The sequence below is a fragment of the Mugil cephalus genome, chromosome 12, assembly GCF_022458985.1.
Source record: "Mugil cephalus isolate CIBA_MC_2020 chromosome 12, CIBA_Mcephalus_1.1, whole genome shotgun sequence".
NCBI classification, from domain to species: Eukaryota; Metazoa; Chordata; class Actinopteri; order Mugiliformes; family Mugilidae; genus Mugil; species Mugil cephalus.
Genome location: NC_061781.1, coordinates 5612908 through 5633292, shown reverse-complemented (window position 1 = coordinate 5633292; position 20385 = coordinate 5612908). Strand labels below are relative to the sequence as shown.

The window sequence follows — 20385 nt, the reverse complement described above, 5'->3', positions numbered from 1 at the left end:
TTATTTTATTTATTTATTTATTTATCTATTTATTTTGTTTGGAGCAAACCGAAAGCACTGAGATGCGGTTGACTGCAGACACTGCAAGTGACAGTCAGTGGAGCGCGGGGCGAGGGGAGAACAGAATGCCAAGTCTAATCCTCTCAAAGCGGGAAAAGATGAAGTTTTAGAGCCATAATTCCTCCTTTTAATCCATTCAGAAAGGCTCTGACCCAGTTGGGGACCTTGTTTGTGGATTACGTTACAGCTGCACAGTCACCGATGATGATAGTTGTACCTGGCTGAAGTTGCCCCCTGCTCTTGTTGGATTTGAAGCAGAGGTCACTGCGTGTCAGGTTTGAATTGGAATAGCACCTCATGGCTTGATTTGGGCGCACGCCACGGGGGAATTTATACCCGCATTTATTGAGGCGACAAACATTTGCCACGGTAGTCATCTATCTTCGCACATCCCCTGTTGTTTTAATTGCCTGCTCCCGTCCTCTCAACGCTAAGGAACAAACGTGGCTGCGTGGTTTACCTGCCTAGGCAGCTGATACCTTTGAAATTAAATCACTACATTTTCACCAACTTCTTCAAAGTTGGTTGGGCTACTGTGCGAAAGAACGCATTAGCTGCTGTCAGGCGCTCATTCGGTCCCTTGGAGACGTTCAATTTTTCTGCTGAATTTACTCCGTGAAAGTTCCGCTGAATTACTTTCAAATTAGTCCGGCCTCACACCGAGTCTCAGCTTGAGTAAAAAGATGAGAGAATTAAAAACTTTTTGAGTGACAATCAATACAACCACAACAACAAACAACGCAATCAGTCATCCCCAAAGGATCCAGGCTGTTGGCTGACCACTTTGTCGCTTATTGACAGATGGCTGTTTGCTGAAATATTTGGGTTTATTGCATCAGAAACGAAGTGGTTTGCAGACGCAAAGAGTCAGAACTCCGGAAGCAGGTCTTGAGTGCCAAACACTTAGAGCTTTGGTCCTTCGCCGAGCCCGTCGAGTCCTCACAGTAATGTTATATCACAAGTCATTTTCCATCTCCTCACAAACGTCTGGGATCACGTCCATGAGTGTCAATCATCTCTTCAGTTACAAATGATGGCTGTCATTTCTAATTGGATCGTGTAAAGACACAGGAGCCAGCCAGCATGAAATCCACCCTATCCGAGTCTTTCTGAGACAAAGCAGCGTTTTTTTTTTTTTTTTTTTTTGTGATAAAACACATGTCGCGCCTTCGTTGCTGCGTGTGTTTTTTGCCTGTTGAGGATAAACAGGAATGTTAACGATCGGTCTTTACTGAATGAGAGGTCAGTTTGTTCCATAGTCTGTACAAAGATGGACATGGAACAGCTCCTCAAAAGTAAAGCCAAAGCAAGTAGAGCTCCCCCTGGTGGCTGGCTGCAGTATAGGATAACGTCAGTCACTTTAAGTCGTTAATATAAAGTTGATGCACGTTCAGGTGGCAGCTTTGTTTTAGTAAGTTATTTGATGCTAAAGTATGAAGAAGCTTGTACTATGGATTAATAGGTGACTGAAAGTAAATATGTTATTTAAATGATATGAAAGCTAATTGTTGCCAGACCACACCTTCAGTGAAGTTTATTGCATACCTTTTATTTCCATTAGAGAGTAAAAGAATTTAAACTCTTATGTCTTCATTTTCCACCTCTGAAAACATGACTTGATAGACTTAGACTTAGATAAACTTTATTGATCCACAAGGGAAATTGCTTGGTCACAGTTGCTCAGTTGCACATAAAAAAAAAAAAGAAAAAGGAAAAAAAAATAATACTCTTGGAAACACACAAAAAATATGGGTAATTTGTTAGTTTAAAAGTAAATAAATAAATAAATAATGTATACAATCAAATAATAAAATTAATGAAATGCAAGAGAAAAAAAGATTTGCATATTTACAAATCTACAAGAAATAGAATCAGAAGTAAATATGTTACATGCCATGTGCGACTTGCGTTCCCCAAGCATTTGGATAACGTCGTTATTTATTCGTAGACGTTATTGTCCCGGGCCTGACTGATTTTGTCATTTGCGTCACTGGAACAACCGCCCTTGGCTTACATGTTGGAGGAGCTTGGTTCTCCTCGTTGGTCTTATGGCTGACAAATGACTTTGTGAAAAGCGATATGGTCTCCTGCAGCAAAAGAAGAGAGAGAAAGAAAGAATAGAAATTGAATCCTGGCCTCTGTCGGCAGTCTCATCTGTCATCTTTTCAATATTGATGTCCATTATGTTTATGGATTATTTGGCCGTCTTCTGTTCCCTGGCCCTGCTCACCCTGTCGGATCGGCCACTCGGGGCAGCGGCCTGTTGATAATGTCATTTTGATTGATGGCTCTCATGGTTTAATTGTCAGCGCGGCCTTATTTTAATGGAGCTCCCCACACAACTGAGAGATTATATCTTAGATGAGTCGGAGTTCAAACTGTGTGCGACGGCCACGCCGTGATGCTGATACAGTGTGACTGTAGGATAGATTCTGTATCATCATCCCAGGCCATTATCAGCTGCTTGGCTCATGTTCATTGCTTCCTGTATCACCTTTCATGGATCACATGTCCGTTTACGGGAAGAAAGCAGCCGTCGGTAAGATTCATCACACCTGCCAATAGGAATAATTTTTGCTTTGCTGGCGTTGGTGCGTTTATTTTCCGTTCTGTTTACGAGACTCGACGCAACCCAGCATAGTATATTTATATGAGAGTAGTTTATCAGATACACACAGCTAAAACTAATGCAGCCTAACGTAACAACCCCGCACCCTCATGAATGCTGTAATGTTCAGCCTGACAGAGTGCTGATTCAACTTACAGCCCCTTCACTAGCGCCTTTTCTCTCAGCGCCACATTTTCAGGCAAATTCATTCGTGCGTTTCTTTTATTTTTATTTTCTTGTAGTGTGTTACCTGAGATTCTTCAGCATGTTTGTAGTTATTTTATTCCGAAGCAGGGCTCCACAGCAAAAGGTTGTCTGTTGAGCGGCTCCATTTCAGCCTTCTTTCTGAAAACATGCCCGTGTGCAGAGTTAATTCTGGAGGGGTTCGCCTTACACAAAAAAAAAAAAAAAAACACGAATACAGACAGATGTGAACAGATTTCCATTTGCATTGAAGGGCTTGAATGGAAGCGAAATGAGATTGTTTTAATTGGAAAGACTGAATGTTTTGCTTTTTGCGGAGGCTTTTGTGACTCTGACTAAGCCGAATATATTTATGTGGAGCAACATAACCACAACCATGCCTCCGTATGAACATTATAATGTTCATCCTGAGGGAGTAATGAGTCACCGCCATGTTGTACTATATAAAAACTTTCTATATGCATTAATCTGCAATCAATTAGCCCTTTTTTCAAATAATTAACTCCTTTTGATTGAGTGTAACATCCTTATCAGTGTACGGCGTGCACACGTTGAATTATGCAATGCAGCACGAGACCAGCACACTTTTCCATATTAGCCAGACAAATTAGCCTAACGCCCCGGGGAGTTTGAATAAATCTTTAAGAGGACCCCAAGTGGAAACCCTCTGAAAGGTGATTCAGTAGCGGTGGTGAACCGTGTGGGGCTTTTGACGCCGTATCTGTTTCAGCGAAACCGCACGCAGCCGTATGTAGGATATATCAGCCCCGCGCCCCGTCTCATCCCTCTCCGCTCCTTCGCGCCTCTCCCCAGTGTGTTTGCGAGCAAGGTCGGAGTGGTCCTGCTCTGTTTTCCAGGGGTGTGTGGGCTCCATTCATCATCCGCACGATAGCCGCGCACCGGAGTGCCCTAAATCTCCCTTCTTTGTTTGGGTGCGTGTCCTTGTGCGTGCGTGTCGGTGTGTGTGTGTTCGCCCAAACGAAAATGGTCTCTTGTTTCTCAAAAGAATGATCCTGTGTCTCTATTCTTTCTTAAACTGCTTTTTGTTTCGCTGATGGATCTATGTAAAGAACAGGGAAGCGGTTGTGTCCTCGCACAAACAGTACAACGCATTGTACGCTCACGTAGAAAAGACAAACATCATCACGGTTACTCACTGGTGTCCACAGCCAGATAGATTCATTCACTCCACTCGAGTCAATAGTTAGTACATGCACGTTTGACAGCAGCTATCGCCTTTGGGCAGCATCAATAGTTCTTTATCTGCTTGCCACATCTGGTCACTGCAGTTTGTCCTCCATTCCTTTCTGGAAAAGGACTCGAGCCTCGTCAGGTCGCATGGAGTCTGAATCAGATTGAGACTGAGGTGGTTGTTCTAATCCATTACAGTCACGCGGTGACCACCGTTATCCGGCCTGCTGAGATCAGTATATTCAGACGAAAGGACCCTCTCCAGCTCAGCCCTCTGCCAAATACTGGCCTAGATGTCAAGGGAGTTTTTTTTTTTTTTTTTTTTCCCTCCCCAGCGGCGCCATCAGCATCCCCCACCCCAGCCTCGGAGCCTTGCAGCTCACTCAATCACTCAGAGGACTCGTTACGGCCCCTTCACCAGTGCCCTTCTTGCACTGACAGTTTTCAGGCCCGTTCTTTGTCCGCGTTTCTTTTTCTTTTTTTAATTTTCTCCATTCCAAAGCAGCGTTGTCGTTCCTGGCCGCCGTCTCGAGCCTGTGGAGGTGGTGGGCGATTGGAGGATGGTGGCAAACCTGTCATCCCCGATGGAAAACCAGTCCCACCCCCTTCACGGGCAGCGCCTTCAGCGGCCGACTCCTTCACCCACGCTGGGTGGATTTATTTCACGTTTACCTTTTCATCTCTTATGCGCGCCGTCCTTTAAACCGTGCTCCACTGCAACGCTGCAAATTTCCCCACTGCGGGATAAATAAAGGATTATCTCATCTTATCTTATCGTGCCCTAAAAGGCTGTCCATCGGGTAGCTCCATTCCAGCCTTCCTCCCGTTACGCACGCATCAGAGAACTGATGAGAAACAAAATGACTAGTGTGTTCAGGCAGCATGCAAAGTTAATTCTGGAGGGGGTACTCTTGCACGACAAACCCAAACAGATTTAAACATATTTCCATTTTGCGGTGAAATGGTTTGAATAGAATTGAACTGCGAATGTGTTTGTGTCGTGTTTTTGCCCATGCTTTATGACCCCAATTTCGCTGATGCCTGCAAAAAAAAATAAAAAATGAGAGTGGACTGAAGGAAAAGTTATTGGAGATCAATCGGTGTCGGTGCAGTCAGTGAAACACACACACACACAACCAAGCTCTCTGCTCAGTTGGTGGCTAGCTGACAGCTGGATCTGGCATCTGTACCGTCGATTCATTTGCTGTTGGGGGTGAATGAGCAAATAGTGGAAATCTGCTTAATTGCGTTCACCATCAGATCTGTTTATAACACATCTCCTATCACCATACGCCCATTAAGTTGCATTTTTGCCAAACCTTAGAGGTGCACAACGTTGAATCACTTCCCTGTAGTTATTTGCAAAATCCTCACAAAACTGTTTTTCCAGTTTGTTTGCCGCGCACAGGTTCCGTCTCGCGAGTTGGCCGAGTCAAACGTCCAGCTCCTGCTCTCGGTTAGCGCCTCAGTCAGCTGCTGCAGTCGGGCGAGCTCTCTCGCGTTCAGCCCTCTGAACGGCGGAGCCACTGGTTCGAATGCCGTCGCGCTCTGTGTGAATTTGTGCGAGTGCGTGAGCAGGCTGCAGACACCAGCGCGGGGATTAAAGGTGGTCTTTAACCCCAGATGAAGGTCCATAGCCCTTCTCCACTCCTCCGTCATTTGAGCTCTTATCCTGCTTATCTCCCCTTTAACTCACCATTCCACTATAATCTCTTCTTTTCTGCCAAGTAACTTAATCCCGAATTTCACATGCTCTCTCGCTCTTTTCTTCTTCTTCTTCTTCTTCACTCCCCTAAACTCCCCAAACTTACGCTGCTACCGAGCGAAGCAAAAAAAACAGAGGGAAGACGGGATTTGTCAGAGATAAAGGTGAGGCCAGGGCCGTGCTTGTGAAGGAGACCGGTCGACCGCTTTGGTCCAGGCGCGGATCGATACCGGGTGATGTAGGAGCTGGCGGGGGGTGATTGTGGGAGCAGTAGAGGGGCTAATCATTTCAGTCATTACCCAGCCGTGTCTCCTGATTCCAGGGATTAGCAGACATAGAAACAGGGGAGATGGTGTGTTAGTGTGCCACGGGAGACTCTATCAGGGATTTGAGGGGGGGGGGGGGGGGGGGGGGGCACACCGCTTTGTCGTGTTTAGCACACAGTTTACCTGTGAATGGGCGCGATGCACTGGCTGCAGTGCGGAGACGATGCTGGCATTTGGCATGCACGCGCACATGGGAAAGAAATTGAGGAACGTGCACGGCCCTCCCCGTCTCCCTTTCCCCCTTCCTGTGTACAACTGTGGGAGAGTAGAGTCGTGGGAGAGCTTACATGCTTGCCTGCCCACAAGCCTTTATGCGGAGCCGATCATTTGACAGAGTGCTGAGAGGCCCGAGGAGCTGGCTGGCCCCGATGCCTGAGAGAACTGAGAGTTGGTGGTGGTGCATGTGTGTGAGGGAGGATTTCACACACCGCAACACACACACGACAGGTGGAAGTAAGAAAAAAAAAAAAATGACATTTACGTCAGTGGTCAAAAAGTCACGAGTGGCTAATTTCATACGCCGCAGTCCAAGCTCAGACAGTACTCTAAACTCTGATCGGGGACGTGTCCACATAATTGAACTGTCATGCGCCGGTGAACACTTGACAACAACACAGATGACGGCCCGTGGAACTATGAGATAGACTTGACATGGATTTGCAAGAATTTCCCGCGTTAATGAGTTTTGAGGGGAAACGTTGCAGGTTTTTACAGTCTCTGTGTGTTCAGCTAGTATGTTGCATGAATTCCTCTGGAGGAGGAAAGTGTGAACCTTACACATGTGCAGCCTGCTTACAAAGCTGGATGGTATAGAGGTTAGAAGGCATTTAAAAAGGAAAGGATGGTCACATGAAACATACCATTGAGCTGCAGTAGCGTTTGGACCTTGACGAATGACAGAGGATAAAAGTTTTGTTGTAAGAAAGTGTAATAGTTGAAAGCAACCGCCCTGTTTATATTGATGATAGACTAAATCACAGAAAGTTCCCTCTATCTGAGGCAGCACGGCTGAACAGGAGCACAGACAGCAGCATCCAGAGAGATCACAAGGCTGAATCGACACCTCTCTAAAACAGTATCAACTACAGCTGAACACCTCAGTGGCTTATTTCAGGGCTCTGTTTCAGCCAGTGTACACTCCTACAAGAGGCAAGAGGTTTCATTATTCCTCCTAGTCTACGACATCGACACTATTAAATGACACATTTGAATTGATGTAGCAAGAAAAATCAGCTTTAAGTATCAGCCTGTTATTTTGATGACAACAATTCACAATCCGACAACTCCATGCACCAATCAGGTTTCTGTGTCAGGCTGTGTCAGTGTCTTTGTTATGGGGTGGGGGTGCCTCGTCTGGTCTAGGTGGGTGGTACATGTCTAAGTAACATCCACATGAAAGACAGGTTCAAAAGTTTCCCTTGTTTGCAGAACATTGAATTGTCACAAGATGGTCAATGATATTTACTTCTCCTGTCAGTGGTTATAATGTTACGACTGATCGGTGTTCATGCTGTAATCTGATTCATGCCAGGCTTCTCATCTGAGTTTATGTTCGGTGTGTCTGTCCCCACTAAGCTTAGTGGCGTGGGGTGGCACGGTGGAATTCTGTGGAGTGTAAAGCCGCCACATCCCGATATTCAAATTCACCTTCCCCGCGTCTCACAAAGATACGACTGACAAACCCAAAACTCATCCCGATTTCAGCTGATCTGCTGTGCTTCTATTTCTGGGCCTGAGCATTTATCCATCTGGTTTGACAAGGCTGTTAACTGAGAACAATATCCAGGGAACGACCTCCAAAAAGTTCTCATCGTGGATCAAACAGTGACCACTTTGAAGAATCTAGATTATGAGACAGAATTGCCTTATAGTCTTGATGTCTATGTGGTTGTTCTGTATATTTATTATTAGTTCTTGTACAACATGGCTGCAAATATTTGTTTTAGTTTATTCAACTTACAACTTAAGCTGTCCTACTGCCTGAAGTCAAAAAAACAAGTCCAGAAATCTTAGTTTAAAGAACTATAGAACAGCACAAAGACAACCTGTGAGTCAGCCCCCAGTGACAGTGAGATCACTTAGCTTGTTTTCTCCCTCTTTGGGCCAGCAAGGGGCCCCCGAGGGCCGACAAACTTCAAACTACAGCAGTGGCATGCGCTAAGTTTTCAAACAGTGCCCTCAGGTGATGCAGCTCTGCACACTCTTTCCCGTTCTGTGCCATGCGCATCACTCTTTAAATTACTTAAGTATGACAAGTATGAAATAATCCTTTGGGACAGAAAAAAGGAGTGAAAACGAACGAGGAAGAGGAGATAAGAAAGCAAAGGTAGTGATAAGTGAAGCAGATAATTACAATTCATAATGATACTAAATAGTAAACTGAAAGCTGCTAGATGATTCCAGTAGGTCCCAACAGACTCTAGAATCGCCTCAGTGGGTGTGGGGGGCTAAATTCTCCAGACTTCATAGTGTTTAGAGTAGTTTTCATTATTATGAAATGAAAAGTAAAGAAAGAGAGTCCCTAACAATGCAGCCTTGCTGGTTTAGTTTCTTTCTTATATTGGGTAAACTTCATCCATAAGAAGTCTCACGTAAGACGTCTAATAATAGAAATTAGACATTATAAGTCGAGTTTAACTAGAGAATAACAAAACTTATGTCATGCATTGTGTTACGAACAAAAAAAAAGACTTGTGTACTAAATTCCTCATATGACTTTCAGTAATGACATTACATTTTTACCCATTTTGGGGCCGAACTTGGCTCCAGCGACCCTTTAAAATAGATTAGATTCTAATCTATTCAGGAATATTGCTGTAAAGATTTTTTAAACGCGCGCTGATGTGATTTAGCATTCGCCCTCCACCGCCTGGCCGCGCGCCAAAGCAGCTTCACACGTCGTAGTCCTGCCGGTCCTGTGCCCTGAAGGTAAAACTGTGAATACAGAATGTACATCTTTGCAAATGTTCAGCATTCAGAGGACGGCCTGCCTCCAAATCACGGCTGCCGTCTAACACCTGCAGCCTCAGACTTATCTGGGAAAAAAAAAAAAAAAAAAAACTCAGGAGAGGATCTTAACATTCTCTGCTAAGGACCTTTTCAACTCCTGTGGGCTGCGTTGTAGTTTCAGACACGAGCAAAAAGGGACAAATGAATCTGTTGAGATAATCTGACCCAGCAGCAAAGAAGATCTGAGCCGAGAGTTATGGACGAGGCGCGCCTCGTGCTAACCGAAACAGTCGCGAGGAAAGAGCGGTAAACTCCACTGACTTTGACCTTACGACGAGAGTAAAATCCAACTTAAGACCTTGTGTGGAAAATCAGGTTAAACCTCTCTAGCAGAGCCCCCTCCAGTTCAATCCAGCGTGTCGCAAGGGATCACAAGAAATAACAAAAGTTTCAGGAGGGAAATGAAAGACGCGACACAGGGGAGCGATGGGCGGTGGAGGCAATGTGGGTGACTATGCATGTGTGTGGAGAGGAGATTAAAGATATGACATGGGGAAATCATGCCAAGTTCCACCTCTTTGTCTTCTTTTCTAAAGTTGTCCTCATGAGCCCTGGTAAGTTTAAAAATAGAGCTTGTCTAATGGAGAGGCGGGCCGAGGGGGGAAGGAGAAGAAGAGAGAAAGCGTGCAGAGCCTGGAGGAGTCCTCTGTGGCAGGAGAATGCAATTTGAGATTGGCCAGATTGCTTCTTCTTTTTCTTTTTTCTTCTTTTTTTTTTTTTCCCTCCCTTCCTTCTCCCCCTCGGCCGCTCATGAGGCGTGATATGCACCGGTGGGGTCCCTAAGCCGCAATAAGCCTGACGCCGGTGCCCACACCGCCGCCAAGGAGCCGTCGCACTCACAGTGTGAGAAAATCAGCGCGGCGAAATAAAAGAGGGACTCGGAAAAGATCAGCGGGGATTTGAGAGTGATAGATGAGAGTCGGGCGAGGGAGTAGAAGGAGGTGGAGAAAGGGGGTGAGAGTGGATGGATGCAGGAGATAGCTCGGGTGGGATTATGGCGGGATACGGCAGAATGTAAATGCACTTAAGTTGTCCGAGTTCTCACGGTCACATTGCTTCGTGAGACGCGGGGTTCTGGAGGCGGGCTTTTCTTATGAACCTGCTGGATTTTACGCAACCATTTACAAACCAGCCATGGGTGAAACGGGCCTCATGCGTTTTTCCTTCTGTCTCTTTCTGTCACTTTCAGGTGGAGAGGGCTCGGCCGAGACCGGGCAGAAGGAGACGTCCACCTGTGACATCTGCCAGTTCGGGGCAGAGTGCGACGTGGACGCAGAGGATGTTTGGTTAGTCTCCGCACTTTAAACGCACCCACCGAATGCTCCGACATGCCATTATTCGTCCGACCAAATCTCACCTTCTTCTAACACATTTAAAAAAAAAAAAAAAAACATGCAAAAAAAAATCCTCCCATATGTGTTATTTTGTAAGTTTGTTTGAACACAAAGAATTCAAATTACAGCTCTTCTTTATCCTGCGCCCACCCACTGCCGAACACCCACTGAGGTTTAGTGCATGGCTGACCATTTCATTTAACCTCAATTACTAGAGCAGGGCCAGGAGAGAAAGGAGATTTTCACTCATTCTGGAAATCCAATTACTATCCTTACAGGACTCTGCAATGTCAGGCCAAAAATGACTTTGACTCACACAAGAAAAACTAGTTCAGTGATGAAATAACGTTTGTCATAGATTTAACCATTTATTACAGATGAGACAGATGCTGGTAATGGGTTTTCGGCTCGCCCACGTGCATTAGCAAAGGAAGCAGCGGTAAAAACATCCTCGGGGGAGGGGGTGCATAAAAACATGTGCGTGCACAGAACCCAATTAGATGGTGGCTCAACTGGTGAACCAGCACCAATATTGGTGTGTTTGCTTTGAACAGCATGAACGACGCGTAAATGAACCGGCGCTGCTTACTCGGTGAGGAACACCAACGGCCGGCATCAGCAAAAGCAAGGCAGCGCTTCTAAGAGATCCCAGACGCACCGCTGGAAATTAGAAGTGCCCTGAGAGTATGACTCTATCAAACTGCTTGATGTAATGGAAAGATAATGTACCCCGGTGTGCAATAACCGTAATGCCAAGGAACGGCTTCATGATGCATTCTGAGCCTTGTTGCAAATACTAAACAGCTGGAGTCCTCTTCTCCCGGTGCCACTGACTTTCACAAATGCGCCTTTACGTTCCACTAAAACACAGAAATGGATTTATTGGCCGTTTCGGAATACCAAAGGGAGAATTCATAAGGTCACCGCAAACTACTACTGTTAATGTTTTGTACACAAGACAGGTCAGAAAATTGAGCCTGAAGCATATTTAGCTTTAAATAAATGCGGTCGCACCGTGCGTAGCTGGGGCGACGCACGAGAGAGGCAGACAGAGTCAATAATGCATCCCGTTTAAATAGTCGTTGACATAAACACAGACATGAATATTTCAGTGTCCCTTCTTGTAAAACGGAACCCACAAGCACCCTTTAATCTTCCACAAGCCCCAAGGTGTTTTGATAAGAATGTTCTGGCGAATAATCAGAGAGGTAATTGCGAAGCAACAGCAGGTAATTTTCATCAAACAGCAGCCAACAACTGGCGAAGCATTAGGATCACTTTGATTAAAATGACAGGTTATTCCAATCAGGCGGCAGCTGACTTTTAATCAAACAAACTGTCAGTTAATCAAACAATGAGTGGAGGGCTGACTGTAATCAAAGACCAGGTGACCGCAAAGTGGTGTGTTTGTAATTAAACATCATTCTTATTGCCACACAAACAATGCGCATTAATATATGCTGCTCTTCTGTAAATTGTTAGCCACTACATGACGTGTAGCTGTGCTAACGTGTCCCTGCCTGTTATTTTCAACCAACATACGAGCTGCTGTGGAGTGATCAGAGACTGTTTGTCAGGTAGTTCAGCATTTGGTGAAATCCAACAATTTTTTTTACACAACAAAATAAGCGTAAATTAAGCGTACAAAAAAAAATAAGTGTAAATTAGTGAGCTTTAGATTGCATATTTCATTATCATTATGGAGGCCGTTGTTGTGGACTGAAGACCAGAGTGTACTCGCGCAGGTCAACACGATGGAAGGCGTCAACCGACATAGAAGTCGCTGTTTCTCATGAACATCGTTTTTACACTTCACTAACATCGTATGAAGTAAACTGCCATGTTTAATTTCTTCTTCCAGTTGAAGTTGACCCGTAGAACTCTAGCGCCTTGGCGCTGAGGGCAGCTGCTCGTACAGATGGTCCACATATGTGCCAATTTGGAAAGCTTATCTAAGCAGGCCTGTACTGAAATCTCTCTTAAGCTGCTGCTTCACTTTTTATAGCGTCGGTTCTGGTCCTCACGATGTACCTCATCTTCACTTATTGTGGCCCAGTAACATGTAGATTGAGTGTTAGGACTCTACAGTTAACTTGGAAGTGTTTCCTTTGTTATACATGAGTGTTAGTACATGAGTGAGTAGAAACATGAGTGTACTCCGAACCTCCTGAGTTAACCTTTCCTCTATGTTTTCCATCATTATCGATCCAAAACAATCAATCAGTTTGAAAATTGCAGAGCTGGAGAAGCAGTTGGAAATACTAAAGCAGAAACCACGGTACTACCGAGCGGACCAATCACAGCTCTTGCAGTTTGCGTTGCTGCAACGTGTCGTTACATTTCTGAATTAACTAAATTGCAATCTGTTGGGTTTGGTCATTAATGGGAAATATGAGGTCTCATCAGCCATTTTTTAAACAATTTATATGACTTCACCTAAAAAGCTATGATTGTTTTTTCCAACCTGTGGATGTAACTACAAATGACACTGAGAGCTATCACATACCAAACTAAAGCTACGTCAATCACTGAACTCCATCTGAGATATGGGGTCTGGAATCAGGTTAGACTAAAGGAATCTAAATAAAAGTTCTTCAAAAAACACACAGCCTGTAACTGCTGACAGGGAAAATAATATTCAATGTTGCCTTACTGAAAAAAAAATAAAAAAATCATCTGTACGCTCTTTAAATTTTGATGCAATTGTTTTTCAAACTTCTTTTATTTTATTTTGTCATTATGTAGCGACACAAAGGATGCATCCCGGGTTCTTTTCATAATATTGCAGTCTTTTCCAGAACACCGTGGTCAGGAGAAAGTTGCTGTTTCAGCTCATTTTGTCCCCAGACAAAGTCCCATCGATTCTATTTGTCATCATTTACAGCTGACCGTGAATAAATCACTTCCCTCTTCTTCTCGGTTCACACGAGGAGCTCCGTGCCATTAAAATAATGTATGCTGACACGCTGTGCAAACCTGTTTTGGTTGAACTGTACTGCTATTGACCCTACTATAGCGAATATCTCCGGTGTGCCTCCTCCACTCTTCTGGAGCTCTCCGTACTCTGGAGGCTGGCAGCAAGCAGAAAAGACCAATTTGGTCCTGATGGATCAATGCGGTGTCACAAAAAACCCATTTAGATCCATTTGTGGTGTAAAACTGTAATTACCCACAAAAGTCCATGCTTTCAGACCCATCAACAGCACCATCGGTGTTGATAGAATTAGGGGGGAGGAGGAGCTGAGACACTTGCTGTGTGTTTGCTGGGGTTAGACCTCCAGAGAAAGCTGTGAGAGCCAGCGCTGGTGTCCTTATTGAGGCCAAGTCTGTGAAGAGTGAAAGGCAAAGCCAGACAAATGGCAAAGGCAAAGGCCGACAACCAAGGTCGGAGATGGCCTTTATGTCCTTAAACTGGGTCCATGCATACACACACATACTGTATATACACACACAACATACAACCTTCCACACCAGCTTATGAGCCGCTGGACAAAGCCACGACACTCCTTCAGCATGGGAACAGAACACACTATTATTATTATTATTATTAACCTGTACATCTGCTCTTCTTTACTGCTGCTCTGCCGATGATGGTGTCGACTTCTTTTGTAGCTGTTGTTGTCGTTGTGTCTGTTGAGTGTTTGAGGTTGTTTTGTGTCTCTTTGTAGCTGATTTGTCTTTTTTGTGGCTATTTCACATGGGGAAAGTAGGGGAATAGTTAGCTTTGTGTTTGTTTTTTTATTTGTTTGCTATCACTTTGTTTTTTGTGGTTTTTTTCAGCTTTGGCCGTTGTTTTGCATCAGTGGAGTGGTTTTACATCTTATCTTTTCAGTTCACATCCCTCTTTGTAGCCATCTCACTGCCATTTTGAGTCAGTTTGTAGTGTGTTTCTTTTTCACTTCACGGCTGTTTCGCAAAAGATGAAGTGGGAGACTGCTCTTCTTTGTGGCAGTTTTGAGAAGAGTCTTTCAGTTCAGTTCAATTAATTTTGATTTATATAGCGTCGATAACAACACAGTTGCGTATGTCTCGAGACGCTTTACTGAAGCCGGCCTGAAACCTCCAGAGCGAGCAAGAAACCTTGAGCAGAACCCAGCAGGAGGAATGAAATGAAAAATAACCCTAACCCTAATGACTAAAGCGTACATGTACAGTCTTATCGTGATAAACAAAATATATATAAGATACAGCTGATGATGTAACATGACAGTTTGGTAGAGGATATAAATAAAGGTGTTCGTGTTCTATCACTAATGAGTTAGCTGCTATAGTGATCGAATTGAGAGGTTGGAGAATTTTTCTTTCATTCAGGTAGGAGTGGATCACTGCAGGCTGGGAAGGTTGATGAGACCAGGACCACAGATGAGTAGTATTGAGCTACGCTTGTAGTAGTGGTTGTAGTAATGGCCTTTTACGCCTTTAAGTCACGCTTGGAGTTTATCCAGCTGATTAATTTCATTTGGTTCCATGGGTAAATATAACCGGGTGTTTTTCATTTGTAGTATTTTTTCTCCTCGTGGTTGTTTTGCGCCCATTTCGAGAAGGTCAAACAGCCTCTCGCCCAAAGGCCTCTTGAACTTGGTCCTGTGTCCTATTATGTAAAGGTCAGAAAGCAGCTCTGCTCTGTACTGAGCTCTGACAAAAATACACTGTCACAAGGCAATGTTTGCATTTATTGATCTGTAGTTTTTCTGTTTGGTATATATCCATGCTTTGTCCTCTGGAGCATCAGGCTGTGTTATCCTGCTCAGTAAGACAAAAGTCTAAAGTAGTTTTCATAGAATATTAATCATTAGGAACCGAGGCACGTTTAAGAATAAACACAACGTTACATTGTGCCAGTTATGTTTGCATTAGTCGCTGTAGACGCCATCCACAATGACTTGTGATAAACTGCACATGGAGTCAGTCACTGTCCAGGGTCAGAATTACTGAAATTGGTGGTATTGTTCCTAATGATCTGAACTACTATCATCCTGGAAACCAACCAGAATAATCCACAGCTCCTTCATCAGGAGCTAATACTCTCCGCGCTGTTCATGTTGTCTCAGGTTCGAGCGTATTCATTTTTCGAGAAGTGAATCGCACAATCATCCTCACTGCTCGACGAACCCATTTTCACAGTGAATAGAAAAATAAAACGTGACAGACTTGGTGTGCAAGGTTTCTGACTTTTTTCTGAATTGCTTGTGCCTTATATGCTAACATTTATTTTTATTTTTTTCGTCACAAAGCCCCACAGTATCATTGAATGGTGTGTACCGGTATTTGTGTGTTTATATTTCGCATTTCTCCCGTCTCTTCCTGCTGTTTTGTGTTCCGCGTCAACCGTGCCTCTACTCCCCCCCCTCCCCACCCCCTGTTTGTCTGTTTCCCTCTCACTCACTCCGTTTTTCAAAGGATTACAGTGAAATTTGAGGCTAAGGATTATGAAAATCAATGCTATGTTCACTCGCAATGAGGTTTGCTGCTGAGGATTTGTACACAACGCGAGGCAGTCAGTGGATATGTCGGCCTCGGCTGCGACGTGTGCGAGCGTGTGAGTGTTGAAACGTGTGTAAAGTGGCCTTTTCAGTTGGGAGCTCGCACACAGTCTTGAGCCGGGGAGGTTTTGATGGGAGGGAAATCGCGGGGAACTAATCAATACGACACATCCTGCTAAGAAAGTATTCTCGCGCGCGCACGTTCGCGCTCGCACACATGCCGCTAAATTTTGTTTAGCACTTCCCTGCCCCTCTGTACGTCTCAGCAGAACGTGTGAATGAACGACTTGGTGCATGTGTGAGAAGAGAGGGCGGGGAACAAGGATTATCATGGGGCAGCACGGGTGTTTGCGCACGAGTGTCTGCGGGCAGCACCGGGACGTGTTGACGCACTGCAGCCTGGTGCTATAGTGCCTATTGTGGAGAAAGTGAGAGGCCTCATTAAAAATGAATGGCCTCTCGGGATGGACAAGACTCTCGAAGCTCTCCTACGGTGGGAGAGTGGCAGCACCTCGTATGCATGAACACACGTTATGTTAAGGCTCATATTATTTTCCTTTTAGAGCGCGCGGTCTTGGTTTCCGAAGCGTTTGCTTTGATTCGCGGTTCCTCAGTTCTTCTCCTTTCATGCTAAAAACTGTTCTCATTTAGATCCTTTTCATGATAACGCACACACTTAAATTGTACGCCTAATCTTGTCTTCGGGGTGGCTTTTGCAAAATTAAAGTGTGTGTGTTGTGTAGTCTTTAAAGGTTAACGCAAATTACAAAAAAAAAAAAAAAAAACTTCTCACTTGCCTCAAGTGGTGTCTACGCTATGCTGATAATACTGATGGGCTTTCAAAAGCCATCACCATGACTCTTTCGACATTAAGAGTCGTGGTTTGTGTATTCTTTTTTGAGGATTTGATACCAGACACACAGGTAAAAATGTTTTACACTACATAGCTTAGACCAGTGATTACCAACCTTTTCCAAGTCTTACGTCTAAATAAATTTCAAGGGCCACCTCCAACCTCATGAATACGGAGACCATACTCAGAGCACTTCTCTTTATTGAAGATTGAACATGAAGGACTGAACTGAATACAGGAGAAACCTGTTGGAAGCTCGACAGTCACCAACACAGCATCTGTAACATGTTACAACACCTTCAGTATTACAGGTTTCAAGGAGCTGTCCATCAGCACCACACAGATATCAGAAATGACAAGCAGGGGGCTGTGTGTAACAGGTTAATTAACAAATGATTCATAAGTAACCTTCAGGTATCCTTCAACCATGGAGAAATGCATCCTCATATATTAACAATATTACATGGAATATCAGGTCCAGACAAAAAATACAAATAAACACATACGTGACATAAAGATGATGTTAGCTCTGCTTGGGTCTAGCCAGATGAAGCTTCAATTTAAGCACAAGCAAGAACATGAAAAAAGAAATTAAATAAAACATTGCACTCTTACTTAATATGGCTTTTTCCATTTACATAAAAAACGTAGTGGATCATATTAAGATGCCATGGTGTTTGACATACAATGTCACAGAACGCAACTAAAACCAAATGAAATGATTTCACTTGCAATACTGTCACTGGCATAGATCACGATTTAAAAACGAGGCGCTTCTATTTTAACCGACTCCGCAGATAAATTTTCACATTTTATTTATTTATTTTATCATAGACTCTATAATTATGGACAGGAGAACAGCTCCTCGAAAGTGAAGCCAGAGCGAGTAGAGCTCACCCTGGTGTCTGGCTTCAGTATTGAAAATATATTTTTTCAAGGATGGTTTCAGTCATTTTATGTAGTTAATATAACGTTGATACATGTGCACGTGTCAATTTCCTGGATGAGTTTCGCTATAGAAACAGGATGTGACATAATGGCGATCATCAGTTGGTCACTGGTAATTCTAAATTGGCCGTAGGTGTAAGTGTGAATGGCTGCCTGTCTATCTGCGTTAGCATCTATATTCAAATATGAATGCTGATAACTAGTTTTGTTGACTGTGAAAGTCCTAAAAGTTGGTGTATTTTTGACAGTCAATTCAGTATGAGGGGCATTATTTTAAATGGCGCAGTCTGACATTTCTTTCAGTTTATTTATAGCGCAAAATTTGCATATGAAAAAACTAAAAAAACTACTTGCTAGAGAGGGCTAGATGGTGCCCACTGACACACACGCAGGAACGGCATGCCCAAACTGAGAGTGCAAATGAAAAAGTTCTTTGACAGCTTTATTAATTGCTGTCAAAAGACTGCGTCGGGTCTGCGGTTACGCATCACTGTGGAATGTGTTATTTTTTACGTCTCTAATTGGAAAGGGGAGAACAAAGTTTACCTGTTTGAGTGAAATAACATTCTAAGTGTCACTGCGTGACCTTCTGCAGCGGCGGGTCATTCGCGACTCCGGCGGCTCGCCTTCAGTGCCACGTGGGAGTTTGCACATCGCAAGCCTTTACGCGGCCGCATCCGCTCTGATGCATAGCGAAGCCTTTCTTCACATCATTTTTACTTTGCTGATCCATCATTACAACAGTAGCTGAGGCCCGCCACGCTTTGCTGCGCGGCATTTCAATCAACATCAATGTCAGCAGTACGAATCATCGTGGCTGATTGTTGAGGTGTGTGTGTGTGTGTGTGTGTGTGTGTGTGTGTGTGGGGCCCCGCGTTTGTGCGTTGGCGGGCGCCCACGTGGGCGTGAATGCAAATGCAGCTGTGAGACAGCTGAATGCCCGTGCTTTACCGAGAGCCTGGCACCAGGGGAAAAATGAAAAGACCGGGAGAATAATGACAGATTTATAATTACAGAATCTTGCGTTCGCTGCTACTCAGCAGCAACTGTCTGGGGAAGGCAATCTGGGTGTAATTTCTGCTGATCAGGCCTGCCATGGGGTCAAACCACACGTATGGCAAAACACACACACACACACAAATATTCACGCGCACACGAGCGCGCGTGGTCTTTTACCGGCACTGTCGTTTATGCAGATGTCGCGCGTGCAGGAACCCACCCAGCCGCGCAAACGCAGCACGCCTCGCTCCGAAATTCCATCGTAAATTTGTGGCGCGACAGCAAATTGCCCGGTTAATTTGCAGGAACTGAGAGCATCAAGCCATCAAGCCCCCGAATCGCTCAGAAATGAATGCAGTAAAGACAAAGAAGCAGATTCATTATACAGAGGAGACTGAACCTGACTAATTTAAAGTCCCTCACATGGAGGCGGCGAGCAAGACGCGGCATCAGGATTTTAATTTGACTGGCGCTTATTTTTCTAATGTAACAACTCGCACTTAAGGAAAGCATCTGCTGAAATGTGTACACTTGAAGCTTATCGGGCTCAGTGGATGCAGACGGGACCGCTTCTTCAGTTGTGCATAATAATTTCTCAGCCATGTGGTGTGTTTTTTTTAGACATTATAAATGCATGGTGTAATACCAGAAATAAGCTCATATATCAGTGTTCGCTATAATGGTATTAGCTTGAAAGTTATTATTTTCCATTCAGGCTATTTTCAATCTTATCAAAAATACATTTCACATCTGACAGCTTGAATGCCGTTTTTATTGTGTGTGTGTGCGTGTGTGCGTGCGTGCGCTATTTCCCCTGTAGCACAAAAAATGCATTGTTATCTGTGGTTCTTTCATTATTAATTGCTTCCTGCCATTGTAAAAGCACATCATTTGTCAATCAAGCCCTTGGTGCAGCCTGTCTCCTTTCGCAGAGTTAAATCCATTGGCAATTGTGTCAAACTGAATGAGCCAAACCCCAGTTTGAACAGGATTACCGCGCATAGCCCAGCATTCTCAATCTGCGTCGCATTTTAATCCCTGAATGAGTTTTGGTGCTCATTTCCATCTCCGCTTCCGCGATCCACTCTGATGCACTTTCTTCTTTTTTCCTCCGCTTCAGGTGTGTCTGCAACATCGACTGCTCCCACATAAGCTTCAACCCGGTGTGCGCCTCGGACGGCCGCTCCTACGACAACCCGTGCCAGGTGAAGGAGGCGTCCTGTCAGAAGCAGGAGCGCATCGAGGTCAAATACCTGGGCCACTGCCAAGGTCAGACTCTCCGGCAAACGCACGCACGCGAGCACGCGAGCACGCGCTGGCCTCCAAAAGGCACATCAACACCTTTCACGGGCGCAGCGGAAGCCGTCAATCCGTCTGTCTGTCTGAGCAGGTGCTCGCTTCGCTGTGAGGTGAAGACACGGAGGCAAATGAGGCGTCTCGTGGAGCTAAACGCAGACAGCGTGATCCCAGGGTTCTGCGTCTCCCTCCAGCTGCTCTTACAGCCACGTCACGTAGCTGCAGAAAGTTTTGCGCTCAGTCACATTTTAGACCAGCGCGCGCAGATAATCCTCAAAACTGGCCGTCACTGCTGTGTGTATTGATAATTTCACTGAATGGTAATCCCTCTCTTTTTTAGTGCGGCGTCTTTTATTGCGGCGCCATATT

General features: G+C 44.6%; 1 protein-coding gene across 1 annotated transcript in view; it reads left to right on the top strand.

The window, feature by feature from the left end:
• Nucleotides 1–20385, top strand: part of tmeff2a (transmembrane protein with EGF-like and two follistatin-like domains 2a) — a 110193-nt gene that overhangs the window by 77057 nt on the left and 12751 nt on the right. The window contains exons 5-6 of the mRNA XM_047601102.1: nt 10293–10389; nt 19841–19989. Coding sequence (XP_047457058.1) covers nt 10293–10389; nt 19841–19989 — 246 coding nt within the window. The remainder of the gene's footprint in view (nt 1–10292; nt 10390–19840; nt 19990–20385) is intronic.